Source organism: Galeopterus variegatus, unplaced genomic scaffold (genome assembly GCF_000696425.1).
Source record: "Galeopterus variegatus unplaced genomic scaffold, G_variegatus-3.0.2 Scaffold598, whole genome shotgun sequence".
Taxonomy (NCBI): Eukaryota; Metazoa; Chordata; class Mammalia; order Dermoptera; family Cynocephalidae; genus Galeopterus; species Galeopterus variegatus.
Window position 1 is genome coordinate 185,948 of NW_007726709.1, and position 21,589 is coordinate 207,536.

General features: G+C 47.4%; 1 protein-coding gene across 4 annotated transcripts in view; it reads left to right on the forward strand.

Annotated features, from left to right (window-relative positions):
• ERI3 (ERI1 exoribonuclease family member 3) overlaps nucleotides 1–21,589 on the forward strand; it is a 129,844-nt gene that overhangs the window by 35,120 nt on the left and 73,135 nt on the right. For all 4 annotated transcript variants that reach the window (XM_008570378.1, XM_008570377.1, XM_008570374.1 and 1 more), the window contains 2 exons: nucleotides 3,323–3,382; nucleotides 7,353–7,444. In XM_008570378.1, coding sequence (XP_008568600.1) covers nucleotides 3,323–3,382; nucleotides 7,353–7,444 — 152 coding nt within the window. The remainder of the gene's footprint in view (nucleotides 1–3,322; nucleotides 3,383–7,352; nucleotides 7,445–21,589) is intronic.

Sequence of the window (21,589 nt, forward strand, 5' to 3'; positions counted from 1 at the left end):
GAGCCCTGGTTCTCAGCTTAATAATACTTGGCTTTGCTCTGGTAACTTTCATTGTGAGGATGTGAAAGCTTTTTTCAAACATATATTAACCTAAGTGGAAATGGGCTTAAACTGCAGCATGAATGATTTAAGTTAGGCCTTAGATAGAACTTCCCAGTATTAATTTTATAAAATTGTCTGTCTCCATCACAGCTGCTTATATAAGTCTTAGGTATCTTACAAGTTGTCAGTATGAGGTACAAGGACTATCTTAATTTTATCCTCTCTTCATCCAGTGCCTTGGCAGAGCTGATAAGTGTTGGTTTATCCTTGGAGGGATTAATAAAGGGGTGTAAGGCCTTCCCCTAGAAGGCTGTGTCTAGTTGAACCAACAGCTCAAGCCCCTTTGTCTCTGGGGGTTGAGTTCAAATCATTTAGGAACTCATCTGAGCCATGTCTTGCTGGGCCACAAGTAAAAATACCTGTTTTGTGGGGAGCATGGAGAGAAAGGGAGCCACCTCACTAGGCTCCTCCCTTGTTGATGATTCTAGGATTGCTGAGCGCTGGAATGGAGTTTTGAAAGCCTCAAGATGCTGGTGCCCCACCCGCCAGACTCCAGGGTGTGAAGAAGCCTGCCTAGTCTGTAGTAGGGTCCTGCTGCAGGACACCTGAACAGCACTGTGGTTTTCCTTTTTGGTATAGCGATTTTCTTGCCCCACATTAGTGATTTTCCTGGGGCCCAAGGCAGGTCCTTGTGGGTTACATGGTGCTGACCTAGGCCCTGTCTTCGAGGAGAGATGGTTCTTGGCAAGGGTGCATTGGTTTCCTGTGTGAATGAGACTTTCTTGAAGTCCTTCAGTGTTCAGCTCATCTGAATGACTGGTGGCAGCCAAGAGAAGGAGTGGACCTAACCTTGTCCCAGGAAGTGCAGACCAGACACACAAGACTGACATTTGGACCCTGGAGCTTTCTAAGAAGTGTGAGTGGCTATGGGCCTCTCTTTCTAGGATAGTCCTGACCCTAAGCCACAGCTCCAAAACTGAAGACGTGTCTCACCCTGAAAGAACTTAGTAAGAGAGAAGCTGGGCCAGAATGGGCAGCAGTGGGTGCATAGGTGTCAGTCAGTAATCTGGAGGAGAGAAGCTGGGCCAGAATGGGTAGCAGTGGGTGCATAGGTGTCAGTCAGTAATCTGGATGTTGGACCTGGAGTTGGACTCAAGCCTACTTCTGAATCTGTTTGGCCTTTACATGCCTGAGACAAAACACAGGGCAACTGCCTGCTCAGGTTGTGGCTCTGGATGGTGTACNCATTGGTTTCCTGTGTGAATGAGACTTTCTTGAAGTCCTTCAGTGTTCAGCTCATCTGAATGACTGGTGGCAGCCAAGAGAAGGAGTGGACCTAACCTTGTCCCAGGAAGTGCAGACCAGACACACAAGACTGACATTTGGACCCTGGAGCTTTCTAAGAAGTGTGAGTGGCTATGGGCCTCTCTTTCTAGGATAGTCCTGACCCTAAGCCACAGCTCCAAAACTGAAGACGTGTCTCACCCTGAAAGAACTTAGTAGGAGAGAAGCTGGGCCAGAATGGGTAGCAGTGGGTGCATAGGTGTCAGTCAGTAATCTGGATGTTGGACCTGGAGTTGGACTCAAGCCTACTTCTGAATCTGTTTGGCCTTTACATGCCTGAGACAAAACACAGGGCAACTGCCTGCTCAGGTTGTGGCTCTGGATGGTGTACAGGCCCTGGATACTAGCTGGGGCTTGGATGTAAGAAGGGAGCTACCAAGAAGAATGCAGATTTCATGAGGGCAGGGTTTTTAAGTTTTTCTTCACTGCTGGATCCCTAGTTCCTAGAATGGGGCCCAGCACTTAGTAGGCTGTCCACAAATAGTTGCTAATGAAACAAAAGTAGTCCTGTGCACTCCAAGATTAAAGCTGCTGACCCAGGGTACTTCCCCATCCCCATTCCCCCAGCCCTCAGCGGGCCATGTTTTCTTCTCCTTGACTCAGGCCCTCCCTCTGCTGGGCAGTTGTTTGGTCTCCCAAGCAAGGAAAGGGTCTGGAGGTGCCAGCCGGGTGGGCATGCTGTGGGTTAAAGCCTTGCAAAACAACAGTGTAGTTAATCTTTCTAATTTATTTTCCTTTTAGACCATGGGAAGTCTGTAGGCAGCAGCTGTTACCCAATTAAAATACAGATTAATATAAAAACAGTTTCTGGAATATAAAATAGAGTGGCTGTGTCCTTACACTTCCTTAAAATACCACCTAATAATGACTTGATGAACTACAGAAACCCACCTAGAGGAACTCAGCATTCTTAAAATGAAAATTTCTTCCCCGAAAGGTGTGTATTACCATTCCATGTAAGTCGCTATGAGAAAATAACCTTCCCTCTTATAGCCAGCAGTTTCTGTGAGTTGGGTATTTGGTATTCATTAAATGTAATTATAGTTTAGTTGAAGTTTAATCCTCAATCCCCCCGAACCCCCCAAAAAAGAAGTTTCCAAGCAAGTCTGAGATACTACTCTTTCTGAAAGTAACCAGGGGCATGTTGGGCATGGTGATTTCCAGATGGTGTCCAGGACATGGGTCCTCATAACTCAGATCCTCATAGGCAGTCTATCCCTACTCCATACTTAAGGGATATTTTTACTTCAAAACAAAGCAAAACAACAAGCTTGTTTCACAACCTAGGCCTGACCTAGGTGGAGCACAGGCCTGTGAGACAAATTCTCTAGGCTAGATTCTGTACATTAGGACTTTTTGTCTTAGTTTTTCCATTGGTTAAAGGTGACTGTTTCCTGTTTGGCTAGTTGGTATTGAGGACCCGGGTATGTAGGGTAAAGGGCAAATGCCATGGGGCTTCACTGATGTTAGGGAGGGTGTGGCAGAGGAAATGCTTGGTATCAGGGCACAGAGAGGGGTGGACTTGAAACCAAGTGCACCTGTCCTGTATGAGCACTCCCCAATTTTACAGGAACTTCTGTGAAGCTTGGAGTTGAATTTACTTTAGACTGCAATTTGTGGGAAATTATTGAGACTATTGGATACAAAAAACATGTGAAATAAAATTTTTTGCAAAATGGAAGCTGAAACAGGTATGAGACATACTCTGTGGTCAGCATGTGTATGTGTACCTCTGTCTCGGGGCAGCATTTTGTGGGGGAAGCTCACATTATGTTCTGGGACTTTATTTCTAAGGCTTCCAGTGGGTTCTGGACCTAAAGCAGTACCAGGTCAGAGCCCTTTACAGTAGGAGAAAAACAGAAAGGAAAGGATCCAGTTCAGCTTGGGTCCCTGTGCCTTGGTTTTCTACCCACAGGTTATTTCTCTTTCCTTTCAGCTCACCGGGATTATTCAAGCCATGGTGGATGGTCAGCCAAGCCTGCAGCAAGTGCTGGAGGTAGGTTGAGTGACCTTTAATTCCTAACCTCTAGCCCTTTTCTGCTGCCTTTCTCTCCCTCCCCTCCTGAGAATGTAGCCGTGTAATTTGACTATGATTATGGCTTGATTAGAATAACATTTGCTGTCACATCAGTGACATGCTGTTGAGAGTATTGAACCATTGATCTGTCATCTCCAGCTGTTCCCGTCAGGGTTACTGACAAGATGTCCGAATTCTGCCAGGAGTCAGGCAGAGGGGCCCCCACTCCTTCCTGGCCCATGGCCCTGTGCTGGCCGCCTCTGGGGCAGCCTGCGCAGGTGGGTGAGGGAGTGGGGGAGCTGAGCTGTGGCATTGCGGGATTAACCCTAGGGACTGGAGGTGTTTTTGTTTAGCTTTAGTGTTGGCTTCTTGTGGCATGTGAGCACTTCATTAACTCACCCAGAACTCCCCATTGATAGCTTTTGTTTGCTGTCAGCTCCTGCAGGAGCTGTGGCTGGGCCTGTCTGCCCCACTAAAGCTTGCCGCTAGATGCATTGTGCCTGTCAGGGGTGTAGAATCTGCACTGGGTAATGATTCCTAATCAGAATAATTACAACAATTGCCTATGTGAGGGAAATCAAATTAAAGACTTTAGAACCCTTGGCAGAGACCACACTTCTAGGATGTTCTCCTCAGGGAACTGGAAAAGGTTAAGTCACCGCTTCTTGTGCTTCAGCCTGAGGGAATTAAGAAGGGCAGTGCTTGGCCTCAGCTTGTCTCCCACCCACCCCCCTGCCCTGAGGGTTTTCAGTGGGGGTGAAGGTCCCCTTTGCACGTCTTTCTCTATAGGGGGAGGGGAGAAGAGGATCTCATTAGGTGCTTTGTTTATTTTTAAGGCCCATAAACACACAGCTCAGACTTTATCAAAGCAAAAGAGAAAGAAGAGTGTCTGAAGGAGTAGCAGGACACATCTGCATTGGAGGGAGGTAACCTAGAGGACATAGGGAAGAGGCAGGAGAAGGGCGCAAGATATCTTTGTTTAGGCGAGAAATCCTGTCCCATCGGGGAGAGAGATGTGGACTGAATTTCCTGGGGACCCTCAGGATGGAGCCAGGTTTAGGCTTATCTCAGTGGCAGAACGCACTCCCTGTCACTGGGAATGTGTTACCCCGGGCTCTGGTTGGGCAGGATTAGGGCACCTGCAATAGACTGGGAGAAGATAAGATGAGGTCTGTATCTCAGTGGCAGAACGCACTCCCTGTCACTGGGAATGTGTTACCCCAGGCTCTGGTTGGGCAGGATTAGGGCACCTGCAATAGACTGGGAGAAGATAAGATGAGGTCTGAGGTGCCTCTCGGCCCCATTGACTCTCTTTTTTAAATGGAGATTCAGTTCTATGACTGAGGCAGCTCCTCAGCATGGACTGCTCCCTGTAAGACCAGAGTAGAGGAGAAAGAGAGGACCCATACTTCCTTGTGTCCTATCCAGCATCCCCAGCCAGGACTTGGCCATTGAGGGAGGCCCGAGTACAGGCAGATTTCCCCTGGAACATCTGTGGCTGGGATCCTGGGAGGAGGATGCTTGCTCTGGGCCAGCACCAAATCAGGGCTGTTGAGGTTATGGGTTTTTTTCTCAGTGGCCCCAGTTGAGGGGGCAGATGTGGTCTTCAGGAGGCAACCCCCTGGCCAGTCCTGGAGCAGGATGCTCAGAGGATTCTGAGTCTCATTCAGCAAGCTACTTTCTGCTACTTCTGCATACTTTATGGGTGAGGAAGGAAGATTCCTGGCATCAGCCCGAATAGGGAGTTTCTGGCAGAACAAGGACACCAAACTGGGCTGCTCTTTGTCCCCATTAGCTCTGAGTCGGTTATAGAGCTGAAGAGAAAATTTCTTGTCCCAACCCAGGCCCTGAGAAGGCACTCAGCTAGATGTTTGTCTGACTCATTTGTTCTAAGTAATGCTCAAGCTGGGCCCCACTAGACAGACCTTCAGTAACTGGGAGGGCTGGCCCAGCTGATTGTGGTTGTCTTGGTTGTTCCTCTAACCCTTTATTCATTCAAGCAGAGAAGAAAAGGAAAAGGACAGGCCTGATTCCAAATGTAGTTATCACTTCTCTGGAGAGACTCATAGTAAAAAGTGCTTGCTAAATATATGCTGCATGAATGAATGGCCTGAGTCCTAAGCTTCCAAGGACCCCAATGAGTGTTAAGTGCTTCTCATGGTGAAGTCCTGGTCTTGCTGGGCATGGCCTCCTGACAGTTTTCCTTCTGAGCAGGAGTTGGTGCATTGGGGAGGCCCCCTAGCACATGAAGCGCTTACTTTGGGGATGTAAGGCCAGTGGGGTTATGCTAATTTAGGAAGCTCCAGGTTCATCTTACTTCTTTTTTTGTGTAAAGTTTGCCTTATTTCCTTCAGGTGACCCTGAGGAAAGTATTCATGTGTGTGTGTTGTACATGTGAAACTAAGGGGTTGTGCCAAAGTGAATGGGAAGACAGACCATTCAGCAGTGGAAAGTCCGGAATTTAGCTGCTGGGGAGATTCTTGGGCTGAGGAGGACTACGTACAGACTGTGAAGACGGTTTAGAGACCACATGGTCTGCATAGTCTGGCACTAGGGAGTAGTTCTGATATTCCAGGGGTAGGATTGCCATAGCCATGGAATAAATAGGATCCTTAGCCTTACTCAAGGACTGCTTTATCATGGACCAGGCCTCCAGCATCTCAGAGGTGTTCAGGGAGGCAGGCTACACATTCTAGAAGTAATCTTACTTAAAGATATCCATGGGATCTCCATTGCCTGCCGAGCACACAAGGCCTTTCACGGTCTGGCTTAACCTACGCCCCAGCCTCATTTCTTGTCCCTCCTTTCTATATGCTGTGGACTTTGGTCATACTAACTTTTACCTACTGATGTTTTCACTATATCAGCAAATGTCTATTGAGTAGACACTGCTGGGTTAGGGATTCGGGTAGTAAATAAGACAGAGTTCCTGCCTCATGGTGCTTATAGACTGGTAGGGAAGGCAGATATTAGACAGTTTATTGCTCCTCAAACACAAAATTGTTGTACCTGTACCTTTGCCTCTGTAGTATCCTCTTCTGTGTTCCTCCATGTCAAGCAGTGGTGTGATCTGTTCTACTTCCTCTCTATGCCTTAGGATCTTCTGAAACACAGGCAGTGCTTCACGAATTCTTTATGATTCTCTTGTTATATACTGACGTTAGTACTTGGACTTCCAGTGTGAGTGCAAATAATAAAACCAATCAAAGGGATGAAGGGAAAGAAAGACATAAAGTATATTAGGAGCAGTTTCTTTCCCTGTGTAGGAATTGAGCTCAACTTTGAAATATTTTGCTGAATTTGAATCCTCAACCAGGAAGAGGAGAAATACGATGTCATGGGCTAGTTTATGAGCTTTTAGCGACCAGAGTAGCAGTGATATCCCAGGTGTCAGGGCTCTAACCCAGCAAAGGTGCCTCTTCTGAAAGTGAAATTTTTCTTCATTTTTATTTGGTGAATAACCAAATTCATAAATTTGGCTAACAAACATTTGGTGGAAGGGTAAAATGAATAAATGAATGAATGAAGCTGTGGATTGGAGTCCCTGCTTGTAGTCTCTTTCCAGCCTGCTTTCAAGACCCAGGACAGCCAGTGTCTGTGCTGGGTTATGCCTTTTTTCTAAGGACCGATAAGAGGAACAAACAGGTCAGAGTAAGGTATTGGGACTGACGTGCTGGGATCTGGGGCAGGCTGCCAGACAGTGGAGGAGTAGAAAGCTTCCCTCCCCTGACACGCTTGGGTGGGTGGGATCTTCCTAAGGGTCATCCTCCAAGTGCCTCCATAGTTCTGAGCCAAGGCTGAGAGCCCAGAGTGGAGCCATGGCTGGATAAGATTACAATTTCCTCCTGCACTGATTACAAGCAGCTTATCTACGTTTCACTGTTGTGGCTCTTCACAAGCTCAGGGAACAAAAAGAGGAAAATCTCATCTGTTCTTGTGTACTTTTCAGAGGGTCGATGAGTGGATGGCGAAGGAAGGCCTCTTAGATCCAAACGTCAAGTCAATTTTTGTCACCTGTGGAGACTGGGACTTAAAAGTCATGTGAGTATGAGAAGGGCTACTTTGCTGGCAGAGCTTGGAATCTGTGGGACCAGGTCTTGCCTTTTGGAACTTAAATGTTCAAGCCCACAGGGCAGCTGGGTCAGGGATTCCCTGGATCTTTGGGGCTACAAGGGCTACAGGAGGGTTGGGAGTCCTGCCTTCTGCCTTTCTGGAGCAGAGTGTAGGCCAGTCAAGGGCCCTATCTGGACTGCTGTTGTTGGGGCTTTCCTGCCTTTGCCAAGTGTCACTGATCATGATAGCCCTTTCAATTTCTGGGCTACATGTTTGTGCCCTGGAAGGAAGGAGTTAAAAGGATCTTGAAAACAAAAAAATTTTTTAACAAGATACATAGTGTTTACTATTCTAAGTGCTGTGGAAATAGTAACTAATTTATCAACCCTATAAAGTAGGTATTATTATTATTCCTATTTTGTAGCTGAGGAAATTAAGGCACAGAGAGGTTAAGTAACTTGCCCAAGGACACACACAGTCAGGATTTAAACCCAAGCAACCTGGCTTTAACTGTTATACTATGTGACCCTTTTATCTGGCCTGCAAGACCCTGCAAGATCCAACTGAGAGTCCAGTGGTAGGATGAGAGAGGGCTGCTTCTAGGAAGCTGCTCAAGTCACCAGTCTCCTCTTTCCCAGTCCCTACTATGTTTTCTCCTTTGTCTCTTGATCCTGACCTGGTTATGGAAGACAGAACTGGTTCCTTTTCTGGGCTGACACTTCTGCATTTTGTCTGTCCTCATGGATACCTGGCTTCAGACAGCCCCCAGGGAACTAAAGGGGGTTGGAGGTGGTGGGGGCATTGTTTGCTGAGGATTGATAGAATCGATACCTCCGTGTTCTTTGTGACTGAAGGCAGCAGCAGGCATTCTGCGTGTGTGTGTGTGTGTGTGTGTGTGTGTTTGAACTTTTGAGCATAATGTGTGTGTGTGTGTGTGTGTGAACTTTTGAGCATAATAAGATGGGGTGTTGGTGAGGGGTGGGGAATAGTGGCTCTAGAGTGACATTTAGTACCAAAACAGGCATTATCTTCTCACCAATGTCCTTTTATGCCTTTTGGATGCTGTGTATTGAGGTGAAGTTATGCACCCAGGTGGTTATCAAGCCTGCTAATGGACCCTAACTCTCTAGGCAAGACGGGAGGAAGAACAAGCCCCAGATCACATAAGTACACAAGTACCTCATCTCCCACACCCTTTAGGTTGTGTACACACACTGACTGCACATCTCTAGGTTTGCTCCAGAGTCTCTGTACTCCCAGATGACACTCATTTGTTAGGGAAATTATACAGGCTGGGACTGGAAGCAAATAGGAATCGGCGGAGGAGTCCATGGAGAAGGTGAGGTAGAGAAAGGCTTGTTCTTGTTTCTGGTGTGCTGGCAGCTTTAAGCCCTTGAATCTGAGAAGGGACTTACATGGAGCTCTGTAGCCCAGGAGAAACTGTTCAAGGTGGGGCAAGATTCAGGATGACAAACCCAGGCAACCTGGCTTTAACTGTTATACTATGTGACCCTTTTATCTGGCCTGCAAGACCTTGGTGAAGCAACTGAGAGCCCAGTGGTGGGATGAGAGAGAGCTGCTTCTAGGAAGCTGCTCAAGTCACCAGTCTCCTTTTACTTCCTTTGTCCCTACTGTGTTTTCTCCTTTGTTTCCTGATCCTGCCCTGGTTACGGAAGACAGAACTGGTTCCTTCTGCGCTCATGTGCCCCAGGAGCAGGGCTCTTTGCCCCAGTCCAGAGTTCCCGTTCTTCCAGTGTTTTTCTCTCTTTGGTGTACTCATCTTCTAAACGTCGCATTTCAGAACCTTCTGCTGTAACTGTGCATGGTGTGTACATATATGTATATAGGAAAACTTGCCTGTACATGAGGTTGGAGACTATTGGCTGGGTCTCCTAAGTTTGGAGTTGATCTCCTCCTGAGATGGATAGGGAATGTCAGAGGGCATTGTCTTCTTTGGGTCTGGCCTATTCTGGCCCTTGGGCCTTGCACTGTACAAGTGGCCCCTGGACAGATATTGGGGACTTACACGACTGCTTTGCATCTTCACAAGATATAAGGTCATCAAGAAGAGGGATTGGGTTATGCAATCCAAATAAATATAAAAGGAACCTAAGTTTTAATGAGCAGATATCATCTCTTTCAGTCCTAACTACCATCTCTGACTGGAGGTGGTGTCTCCCTTTTATAGATGAGAAAAACAAAACAAAACAAACTAAACAAAAAACCCCTGAGGTTCAGAGAGGTAAAGACTTGTAGCGAGACAGAATTGAATTCTAAGACCACATAGTTTCCAAAAGAGATGGGTAGGGCTGACTGCGGTGGCTGGTTTGGGTTTGAACTGGGAAGGTCAGTGAAGCTCTGGAAAAGGGAAGTGCAGGAAGGAAGCAGGTGGCAAGGCTTGGGGGAGGAGAGCTCTGTGGCTGCCTTTTAGAAGCAGGCCTCCGCATAACTGCTGGGAAGGCTCTTAATTAAATGTGTAACATAATAAAAACAGTCAGAGGAAGCCTAAGTAGTGCTGCGTGACAGTGCACAGCTTATCGGCATTCCTCGAACCTCTCGTCAGAGGCTCGTCATAGCTATTGCCTTTTTCTGTGCCTGGTAAAGGCTGCTGATGAGCCTGACAAGGGTGGTGTTAAGTTGACACTCACAACTTGTTAGTATGTGGCTTACTTCTTATTTTGACATCCATTTTCAGATTTAACTAAGTCTGAGGAATTCAGCAAATATTTTCATTTCACACTCTGGTTTCTGGGAGCCATGGCTTCTTCTCATTGCTGTCTTTACCCCTCTACCCCCAAAACCAGCTTCACATCACTCTTATTGGAAAGGGCCTGATTAGTGAGGCACTGAGAAATGGGAGTTGAAGCGGCAGCCGAAATCCCACTGGAGAAAAGAAATCTCACAAAATCATTTCGTGTCCATCTTTTGTCAAAGCCAGATGAGTTGATATTCAGGTTTACATGGGCTTTGATGCTGTGGTCACAGATCCTGCTAAGGTGGGCTTTTAATTTAGTAGGTGCAGAATTAATTTTTCCTCTAAAGTTTTTCAAGAAATGCTTGTTAGGGGTTTGGCCCTTGGTCAGCTTGCCTTCCCTTCCTGGCCTGCCTTTCCTTTGCCTTACTTAGTGTTTCTTGATGCTTCCATTGGGTTTAGTGTTGTTTCTCTGCTCACCCAAGTAGGGATTGTCTCTTTCATCAGGTTCCATCTTAGGCATGGTGGGAGGGTAGGGCTGGTGTAGAATGAGGAGTGACACTTCTACCTTGAGAGCTTGTTTGGAGGTTCTAGCAGGGGAGCGCAGCTACTTGTATGTCCTTGACCAAAGAATGGTCCTCTCCTCTATTGGGGAAGGTCATTCTCTTCGACCGAGCGTGCAGCTTCGGGTGGGACGCACATGGAGTGGTGAAGGAGGAAGGGGACACCCACCTAGTCAGCCAGATCAGCCGAATCAACCCTGGCGATCAGTGGGGTGACAGATGTCACAGCCAGATCGCCCTCGCATCCAGGAGTGACACTTCTACAAGTGCTCACTTGAGGAACTTAGATTTTAGTCTGTAGCTAGAAGATCCAGGTCACCAGGTGAGAAGCACAGCATGGCTGAGAAGCTAGACCAGAGGCTTTCTCAGTGGGCTTTGGGTCTGAGAAGATGGGCAGATCAGGAAGAGGGAAAGAGCTGGCCTGAGGAAGATTCTGGCCCTTGGTGCAGTCTGGGAAGAGGCCCAGTCTGGAGAGGGTCAGAATAATCAGATGCTGCATTCTGTTGGAGGAGGGGCCAGGGGCATGCTCAAAGTCTATTGAGAGGTCCCTCATCTAGGTTCAGCCTCAGCTTTGGAATGGGAAGTTTTCCTCCCACTGGAGGTTGAACATTTAAATGCTGGGCTGGCATTTGGTTTCAGTTTTTTCCCTGCTTTTCTGGTGTGGTGTGCATACTGCACCCCTCTGCCTGTGCTCTGCAGGTGTGGACCTGGAGCACTTCAGGTTTTTGAAAGTTTGGAGATCAAAAGATACTTGCCCATAGTGCACTGCTCACTGTTGGAGTTGGGGAGCATGCACTCAGCAGGGACTACTGAGGGTTCCCTCAGGGCTGCAGTCAGGCAGTCAAGACCATTGAAGGGTGAGACTGCTGTTACCTGGAGTGAAAGGTGCAGTGATAGAACCACACACCTGGAGAGCATTGTGGGGTAATGACTATCCTATGGGGGTGTGGAAGGTGGCTGAAAGGGTGGGCCAGGGACATGCTTGCTGTGGGTCAGGCTGGGCCCTGTTGGCATCATTCAAGAGTTGACCATTTCATCCTTCTTGAAATACTCTGTATCTTCACTTTTGTTGTGTCTTCTGTTTCTCTGACTTCTCTTTCTCAACCGCTTTTGCAGATACTTCTTTCATTACTTTTTTCTTAATTGCTGGTGTTTCTTAAATATTGGTATTTCTTTTATCTCTGTCCTAGCTGTCTTTTCTTTTTAATTCACACACTCACACTTACCAGACTGATCTCACCTTTTGCCATAGCTTCAACTATTCTCTGTATGCTGATGTCTTCTAATATTTTTCTCCAACTGAGAAATGGGAACTCTTTTAGAAATCTGTTCTGTCTGCACCTGAACTCCAAGCCTTCATATCCACCTACCTATTCTACACCTCCACTTAGATGTCCACAGGACCCTCAAAGCTCAGGTGTTATCTTTCTTACCATACCCTGTCCTCTAGCATTCCCTCAAATAATGACTGGTACCGTCTGCTCAGTTGTTCTGTCAGAAACCTGAGAATCATTCTTTCTCTAGCCACAACCAGTTAATTGTCAAATCCTGTTGATTCTGCCTCCCAGAGGTTTCTCAAATTCAATCCCTTCTTTCCGTCGCCACTGCCCCTGCTTTAGTTAAAATGATCATGTTCTTCTTGGATTACTACAAAAGCCTTCTAACTAGTCTCTTAGACTCCAGTCTTGCTGCTTCTATTCCATTTTTCTAATTGCAGCAGATTGTCACATCTCTGCTTAACACCCTCTAAGGCTCACCCTTGCCCCCAGGGTAAAGTTCACACTGTTTATCTAGGCTTTCTAGGTTTGTGCTTATTTCTCTAGCCTCATCTCTTAATACTCTCCATGCATCCCCACCCCTCATCCCCCATTCCACCAGCCAGGTGCTTTAGCTGGCCAATTCCTAATGATCCCTCTTAACATCTTTCTCTAGGTGCCTTCCTTTGTGTTCGTGGAGCACATGTACTTATTCATACATAAAAGTGTATTGTAGCTGCTGCTTCTTATCTGTCTCTCTCACTAGACTGTGAGCACTGTTGTAACCCTAGGGCAAGGCTTGATATGTAGTAATTGTTCAATGAATATTTGTCAAATAAATGACAACTAATTAATAGAGTGGTTCTGTAGAATCGCTGCTCAGAAAGAATGACAGAAAGTCGCTAGTAGGTAGATTCAGGGGCATTAGTTTCCAGTATACAGGACAGATGGAACAGAAGAAGACATCTTGGGCCTTGCTGCACCAGCCTAATAGGAGTTAGAGAACTATGCTGCTAATGTCAGGAAGACCCTGGATTTTCTCACTGCCAGCACTGTGTTGAGCCCTCCATAGTGCGTACTGGGTGAGATGGCCCACAGGTCATCTGGAAAAGTTGACATCAGAGAATAAAACTAGCCAACATTTATTGAGCACTTGTTAGATACCTGGAGCCCTGTTGTGTTATTTACCTTTATTATGTCATTTAATCCTTACCACAATCCCATGAAATAAGTTCTTTTTATAACTCTTTTTTAACAGATGAATAAACTAGGACTCAGAAAGGTAAGTAATTTGTCAAGGGCACACATCTGTTTGTGGCAGGGCAGGGATTTGAACCAAGGCATTCTGACTCTAGACTCCATGTGTTTAACCACTATGCCATCTGACCATCTGCTTCTGTCTCCTTGGCTTTGTGATATAGTGGGAGTGCTCTTCCTCCTCTCCTTTGTTTGCACTGAGTGGCAGAGCCTCTGGATGTTCTCTGACACCTTAAGCTATTGGTTACTGGTCTGATGTTGGTGGAGGTTCATTATGATGTGGGGGCGTGGTTGGCCAGATGTGGTGGGGGATGATTTGTGGCTGCCTGAGAGCCTCCTAGCTGGGCTACAAATTAACGAATTCTCAGACCTGTTTTAAGGAAACCACAGCCAACATCACTTTGGATACCTCTATCCTGTGTTTATGTTTAGAAGCACATGGGGCATCTCATCATGTCACTAAGCTCATGAAAGCCTTGCCCCTTGCCCATGGGTGTGCCACTTGCACTGAGCTGCATCACCTTTGATTGGCAGCCTGCTGGGGAAGTGGCTTGTGTAAGAACTCCCTGCCAGTCCTGACTTGTCTCATTTCCCATTACTTTTATCTGTCACTGCAAGCGCTTGGGCTCCCCTCCTGAACTAATTAAGTTTGCATGTGTTTAGACACATTGCCAAATAGGGCTTAGCAAAGCGGAACTGAGCTACATCTCATTCTGCATAGGAAAGGAAGGCTGTATGAATGCTCCTGCACAAGGGCCAGGGAGAAGCATGGATGACGTGAAGAGAGTGCAGTGTGTGCAGATGGTAGGTATCTGCCCTAGCCTTCCTAGGGACACAGCAGGCCTGCAAAGCAGCCTTCTCATAGGCTGACAGGGACAGGTGAGGGCCCACCCTCCAGCTCTCCTAGTGAACTGGGCATTCTAAGAGGGCTGAAAATAGAAAGGTTCTGAAGTATGTTTTTTCTCCTCAGCACAAGCAAAATTGAAAGTTTAGTGGGATTTGCAAGGGGAGTTCGTGGAACTGTGTGCTGTTTGCTGCCAGCTCGAATCCATCTAGCTGATAGGTCTACAACCAGCTAAGTGGCTAGCAGAGTGGTCTTGTTTCTAATTCTGAGAAGTACAGTGGAAACTTGAACAACTGAAGGCCCAAGTTTTCCTTTTTGCCTAGAAGATCCCAATTCCTCATACTCCGACTCCTATGATCCCTGGGAGATGGTACCAGGGGGAGGTAGAGGAAAGGAGAATAGCGTTGTCCATAATCTCCCCACCCTGGAGGTGAGATTCAGCCTAATGGATCACTGTATGAGGTGCTGCTGATGGCATATTTTTTGTGTGTCAGACTGATGCCTGCCTTTTCCTTAGTGCGGGATGGTCTGAGGTCTCAGATGCCCTATGGCAGAACATACTTGGGTCCTATCCAGATAACAGTTAAGGGGGCAAACCACATTGTGGACTGCTTCTCTGAGGTAAGTAATAAGGGTATTGCTCACTAAAGAAAGCAGAAGAGCCAGCTCAAGGCCATGGCAGGGCCATCATATCCTATAGATATGAGGCCAATGGGTCAGCTTCCTGGCCACGAAGAGGCTCTTGATGGGCAAGACTGGCTCAGAGTCAGCCCAGGCTCTCAGAGCACACAAAGTGTGTGGGGCAGGGGAAGGAGGTTCTGGAGGTTATATAGGTATTCTGAGCCTTAGAGTTGTAGCCAAAGCCCAAAGAGAATGGGAACCAGACTTTCTGCCCTCCCTTCAGTTTCCCTAGAGCCCTCTCGTCAGCAGAGGTGCATTGGGTTAGCCCCAAGAAGGCAGCTTGAGTTGATGGGGTCATGTTTCAGCTGCAGCTAATCCAAGTCACTTGATATAAATCTCTCCCTGCTGCCTCTTCCCTCCCTCCCATCCCCAACCACAGACAGGGAAATGAATCCTGGCCCTCACCCTGAATACATCGTGGCAGGCTTGCCTCTAATGAGAGAGGGCCATTCATTGTGGGCTGAAGCTCCCTGCAGAGCCTGGGATGCCATTAATTAAAGAAGAGCCACCTGAAGCCAGTCGTGCGGCACAGCCTGCCATGCTCAGATGGAGTGGTAGTGGGGTAGCCTCGTTAGCCTGACAGCTCCTTGGGCTGAGAGTTCTTGGGCTTGGGAGAGCGAGGGGTGCCCTCCCCCTGCTGAGAGCTCAGATGCCCCTGGGGCCAGCCTACGCACAAACATATGAAAGCCCCCTCCTGCACACATCCTGGGGCCTAGAGCTGGCAGTAAAGGGGCTCCTGATGGTGGGCTTGGCTGGCCTATATGCAGGCCCTAGGCCAGCAGCAGGTTTCTGTCCTCGTTCCCATCCTTTGCTCCCTTCACACTTTGCATGTTGTCTGGAGCTGCAGGTCAACAGGCATCTCACCCTGTGTCCTTCCCTCAGAGCCTTAGTTTGAAGTAGTTGGTCTGCTCTGGAAGGTCTTTGTGCCTGTAGGGAAACTGGGGGAGAAGCTCTGTTGTCTGGTCAACAAGCACGACCCCTCCCTGGCAGACAGAGGCTCTGGTGCTCCACTTTCTGGGCACTTCTAGGCTGAAGGGTGGGACTCCAGTGCCAGCCTCATCTCCTCACCTCAGAAAGTATCAGAGGGTCATAGTCCCCTGGAGTGATTATAGGAACCCCTGGAATGGAAGTTTTGCTCAGTTAAAACACTGATAAAAGATAAAGACATTTGCTTAATGACCGATCAGCCTTTGAGATGTTTAAGGCGGTGGGAGCCACCTGCTACAGAGCTGGTGACTGAATGGTTCTTTACTGCTTAATTGGTCTAGAAGCAAGTGTTGCTGCCTAGGTCTGGCCCTGGGATTTGATATATGGAGCTCCCCTTGACCATCTGTGAGGGTCTTATCACCTCCTCCTTGCTGGTAGGAGGGGCTGTATGCACTGAGACCTTTGCCTTAGCCCAGAATTGGGCTAGCTCAGCCAGTCTCTGGCTTGTCAGGAAGACGAGTTGGATCTTATGTCTGTGGCTCTTCAGGGCAGTCTCTGGCAGTCTGGTTCTATGCTGTGTGGCAGAATCTGACAGACAGGCTGCTTCAGAGGGCCTCAGAACCAGCTGGGGGCATAGCTGGGTTGTATGATCCATCTCTGCTGCCCTAGAGCTCACCTGGCATGGGATAGTGGTTCCATGCAGCTTCTCATCAGCCCATGACCATGTATTCCTTTCTATTTAAAACATTTTTTGTCTTCTCAGACCTTGGCTATTTTCTTGGGCCCTTCTGTTTTCTGTCAGATGGAGAGTGAAGGCTGGAGGGCCTTGTCTCCTAAGCTCCAAGGAACCACTGGTGTTCCTGGAAAATATAGATGGTCCCCAACTTAAAGTGGCTCAACTTTACAGTGGTGCTGTGCAGTTCGTTAGAACCAGGTTCTCCGAGTACCCACACAACCATACTTATTTTCTCTTTCAGTACAGTATTCAGTAAATTACATGAGATATTTTATACTTTATTCTATAATGGGCTCTTATTAGATGATTTTGCCTAAGTGTAGGCTAATGTAAGTGTTCTGAGTACATTTAAGGTAGGCTAGGCTGAGCTATGATGTTTGGTAGGTTAGATATATTAAATGCATTTTCAATTTATGATATTGGAACATAACCCTATTATAAGTCAAGGAGCATCTGTATTTTCCTTTGTGTGAGGTATTTTTTAGGTTGGTGTTTTTTTAAAACTCTGTGTGTGACTCTTGAACATCAACTTTTTTGGGGAGTTTTAAAAAATTGAGGTATGAAAGAGGTATAGTAGGATGTATAAAATATACAAATCCGAAGTTTATAGCTCAATATATTTTTATACAAGTATACACCTATGTAACCACCATCTAGATTAAGATCAAGAACCTTTTCCATTATGCCAGAAAGTTCCCTTGTGCTCCTTCTGTCAGTAATGCCCCCCCCACCCTGCCTTTGCCAGGTAACCACTGTTCTGACTTCTATTACTTTTGATTAGCTTTACCTATTCTTGACTTATATAGTGGAATCATACAAGATGTATTCTTTTGTTTCTGACTTTGTGCAACATAATGTATGAAAGATGAATCCATGTGATTGTATGTATCAGCAGTTTAGTCTTTCTATTGCTATGTAGTATTCCATTGTATTATTATACTGTAATTTATTTATTCTCTTTTGGTAGAAGATCTATCTTCTTTAGTTGTTCAGTACATGCTTGTTGAATGAGTATGTGAATGTTAAATCTGATATGAGAATCTCCCTAGGCCTAGCAGCATGTCCCAATCTCCCTCATCCTTTAAAACCTAATTCTAGTCCTTTGGCTATTTGGTCTTCCCTGTCTGTTCTGGAACCCACAATAGCCTCCTTCTTCTCTGAGGTCCTGTGATAGGGAGAGGGAGGCCCCAGGCTGGTGGAAGTGGCCTTTCAGCCATACTGGCTCATTTATTTGTTCTTTCAGCAGATATATGTTGACAAACCAGTATGTGCCCTGCACTGTCCTAGGTATGGAGGATGCAGCAGTGAACAAAGAGAGAAAACTTCCCAACAGCCTGACTTCATGGAGCTCGCCTTCCACTGCATGCAGGTGGTACTGTTCTCTCTGCCTTTTGGACCCTGATACCAGAAGAATCTTAGTTGTGTCCAGCCTCTTCTATCCTATGGGATTCTGCAGGAGCTAGGTGGCAGTGGCCCTTGCCACTTTGGCAGGGCTTCTCTAGGGCTTGTGGGCTTTCATCTTTGCTGCTGCTGCTGAGAGAGGTGGTGTTTGCTGCTGCTGCTGCTGCTTGGCAGTGAAAGGGTTTCTCAATATTGGTGCTTCCCTTCCACTATCTTGGTGTCTGATTCCCTATGTGAGAGGAGAGAATTAATCTCCAACTTTCCATGCCTGTAAGGTGAGTGACCTCTGTTTTGTCAGCGCTTGCCAATCTGTCCTCTAATTCCCAGCCAGGGTAATGGAGACATTACTTTGTGCTAAAGCAAACCACCAGTTCTCCTAGTGCAGATGCTGTGCAGATGCAGGTATTTGGGTATCTCCTTGCAGAGGCACAGGCACATGGAGGCTAGGGGGTGTTGGCACCTGAGCTTCTTTGCTTCTGAACTGTTGTTGGCAGATTCAAGCAGGGATGATGGCCTGTCATCATATTCTCTCATTCCCATCCATGCCACTGGGGCACCTGCTTCACTTTGTTCTGAATTAGGTTTCTTTTGTTAGGGTCCTAAGAGCATGTGAGAGGCTGCGAATATCCCAGTGAGAAAGAAGAATCAGGGCATGGGGGTCTTGGGAGTTGAAGGCCAGGGAACCCAAGGCTACAGCTGGTGGCATAGTGGCCCATGCCTGCATGATTTGTGGATTCTGGGGGCTTAGCTTTGTAGGGCTTTGAGAAGGGTGGCTGTGAGTGGGTGGCATAAATTCTCAGTGTCCCTGGCTAAAGGGTGACACACTCAGACTTGATAGTTCTATAAAACTGTTTCTTCCAGAGCCTGTGAGGATGTTAGTTTGGGGAAGAAAGCCAGCCAACCCAGAGAATCCCGGGAGCCTGACAGGCCTTTTTCTCTGCAATTCTTTCTTGCAGGCAGCCCGAGGCAGCCTGTCTCTTTGTTAACAGAGTGACAGCAATGTGACACCATGGAAATAATTACTAACAAATCACGGTGCTGACTGCAAACAGCTCTCTGTCTTCAGAGGCATGTCAGGGTGCATTAGAGCAGGACTGGAGGAGCAACACATGTGGGGGCTGAGGTGCAGCCTGCACTCAGACGCTCTCCTCTTCTTCCTCTGCCCTGACCCCTTTCTGTGATGTCTACCTTTCTTGCTCTTGGCCTTTCCCACTAGGTCAGCTAAGGGGCCAGCTAGACAAGTGGCATGTGGCTGGTCTGGCTTCCTCTGGGCAGGTAACTATTACTTCCATTTTCGCTAAGGAACCCCTGAGTAGTGATGAGATCCAGGAGTTTTTCCATTAAGGGGCCCCCAAAAGGTGGAAGGATGCTCCATTTCTTTGGTTTACTCTCTGCCAGTTGGGACCAGCTTCACCTGCCAGTGGTTTGGGGTTTTGGGGTGACAGAGTATTTGCTTCACCTGGATGTAGAATGTGGGGGGAGCCTTGCATCTGTGTTGGCTCAGCTCCCTTCCCCCACCAGCTCTGGTTTCTTCTTCAGTTGCCATAGTCAATTTTTGGTAAGTCGACTTTGTCCATTCCCTCTTGGTTAGCAGAGTGATTGCTTTGACTGTCAGGGCTGTAAATAATGTTCCTGGTGTATGTGGCTGGAGGCAGCTGCGTGGGGTGGGGAAAGGAGTAGAAGGAGGAGCAACACTCCAATGGCTCCCTCGCTCGCTGCCTCCCCTCTCATACAATATTTATCCAGGGATGGGAGTCAGATGCAGCGACCTCAGGGGTCACCCAGTTAAATAGCTTCTGAACCTCCCTGCATTCTAATTGCTGCAGTTGTCCTTTGCTCTGGAGACTTCTCCTCCCCATTGTCTGCTAAGGCACACACTAATGGCTGTCCTCCCTGGCCCTGCTGGGATGCATGGAGGGTGGGGGTGGAGAGGAAAGGGCTCATTGCTACCTTCCTTTCCCCAGGGATAAGGGAATTTAGGGCTATTAACAAGTGGCTTTAGCTAGGAGGAACACAATCCCCTAGCTTCTTCCCCAAAGCTGGCTGGGGAAGGAGGCTCAGGCTGTGGGCGTGGTTGATGCGGCCAAGGGGCTTCACCCATTTCCAGTCTTATAACCAGAATTGTGGGACAAGTGACTCCTCCACAGGCTACATAAAGCCAGGGGATAGATCTTTGAGTACTTAGCTGGTGAGCATCATCCTGTGTTCCTGTGGTCCCACATTCAGGGTTTGGAAGCTTCTAATGAGTGATACTTTCCTATTGGAATTATGCTGCATTTTGCCCAACGATTGGCCAAATGCAAAAGTCTGTTTGGTCCCCTGGAGGTCGACTTAGATGATTGATCATGGTAGCCAGTGTGCCCTATTTGCTGATTTAAGAATGGCGTGTGCCACTTGTTCACTAAAACCTTCTTGTAAATGTCAGTTACCCTTCACTGTAGACCTTTTCTCCCAAGGAATGCTGTTGGAAGCTGCCATTGAAGGTGCAAAACATGGTGTATCCTGGAGGTGCTGACATTCCAGCAGTAGCCTAAAGTCAGCCCCTGTTGAAAGCTGCTCCGGCCCAGGAATTACTGTGCTGGGGACTGTAGGGACCACCAAGTCAGAAAGACCAGCACATGCATAACTAATTACAGGGTAAGTAAGGTACAGTATAAAAACGTTACAAAGAAGACACAAAACAAATGCTGTGAAAACCCAGAGGAGCACTGTAGAAGCAGAATAGGTAGTATTTTTTAGCAGTAAAGTTTTTTTTTTGGAACAAAATGTTAAGGAAAACCCAATATTAAGTTGAATTGTTAGGGCGGAAGCTGGGGCAAGGCTCTGCCCATTCTTCACCTATCTTTCCCAGTCCATGAAGTAGCCTGATGTCCTTCTTTCAGAGCCCTAGCACTCCATGAAGCACTGTTAAAAAATCACCGGTTTGTTCTAATGCCTACCCAGAAGTGTGACTCCTTATAGGCCAAGTGTTTACATGTCTTGAAGGAGTCAGGGGAGCTGAAATCAGGGCAGAGGAGACCAGCCAGAGGATTAAGGGCAACAGCTGCTTCATGAGCGCCTGTATCAGAGCAGAGGTCAGACCACATCCCAGATCCTGAACACTAGAAGGATGTCTCTGTGGAGCCTCCAGAGGGCATTGTAGGCCACACAAAGGCAGCCCAGACATAGGGTCAAGGTTGCCATAGGCTACATGGAGACTGTAGTAGGTTGAGCAAGGTATCTTGGAGAGAGCTCAACTTGCTAAGTAGCTCCGGGTTTCCCTGGCCAAAAAGAAACAGCTCATCAGCTGAGGCACTGGCCAAAGTGCCCTGGAAACCTGCTGTCACCTGTTCAGCCTCCTTCCCATCCCTTGCCCCCTGCTGGGGCTTCTGCTATTCCATATGGGAAAGGACCAGGTTCTGGTGGCAGCTTCAGCACTTCCCACAGCCACAACAGGTGGGGTATTGTGCCCGTCCCTGGAAGAGTTGCCATGGGAACGACACTGGAGAGACGCTTGTCTTATTGTTTCCCTAGAGAGGGGCTGGGGAGATACAAGTTATAGGATTTCATGGAGTATTTGTGACACTGCGGAGGTGCATGTTTTCTATTCGATAGGGTATTTGTGGTACTTGTGTGCTTCATGTAGGCTCCATGGGGGAGAAGTGGAAGTAAAGATAGTTGGCAGTTGGGCTAAAAAGCTGTGAAGCAGGGAGGTGCTTTATCAAATAGAGTGCCTTTTGGAGGCTTTGAGCAACTGTTTGGCAATAGGGATTTCAGGTTGGTTTTCCTTGGGAGGA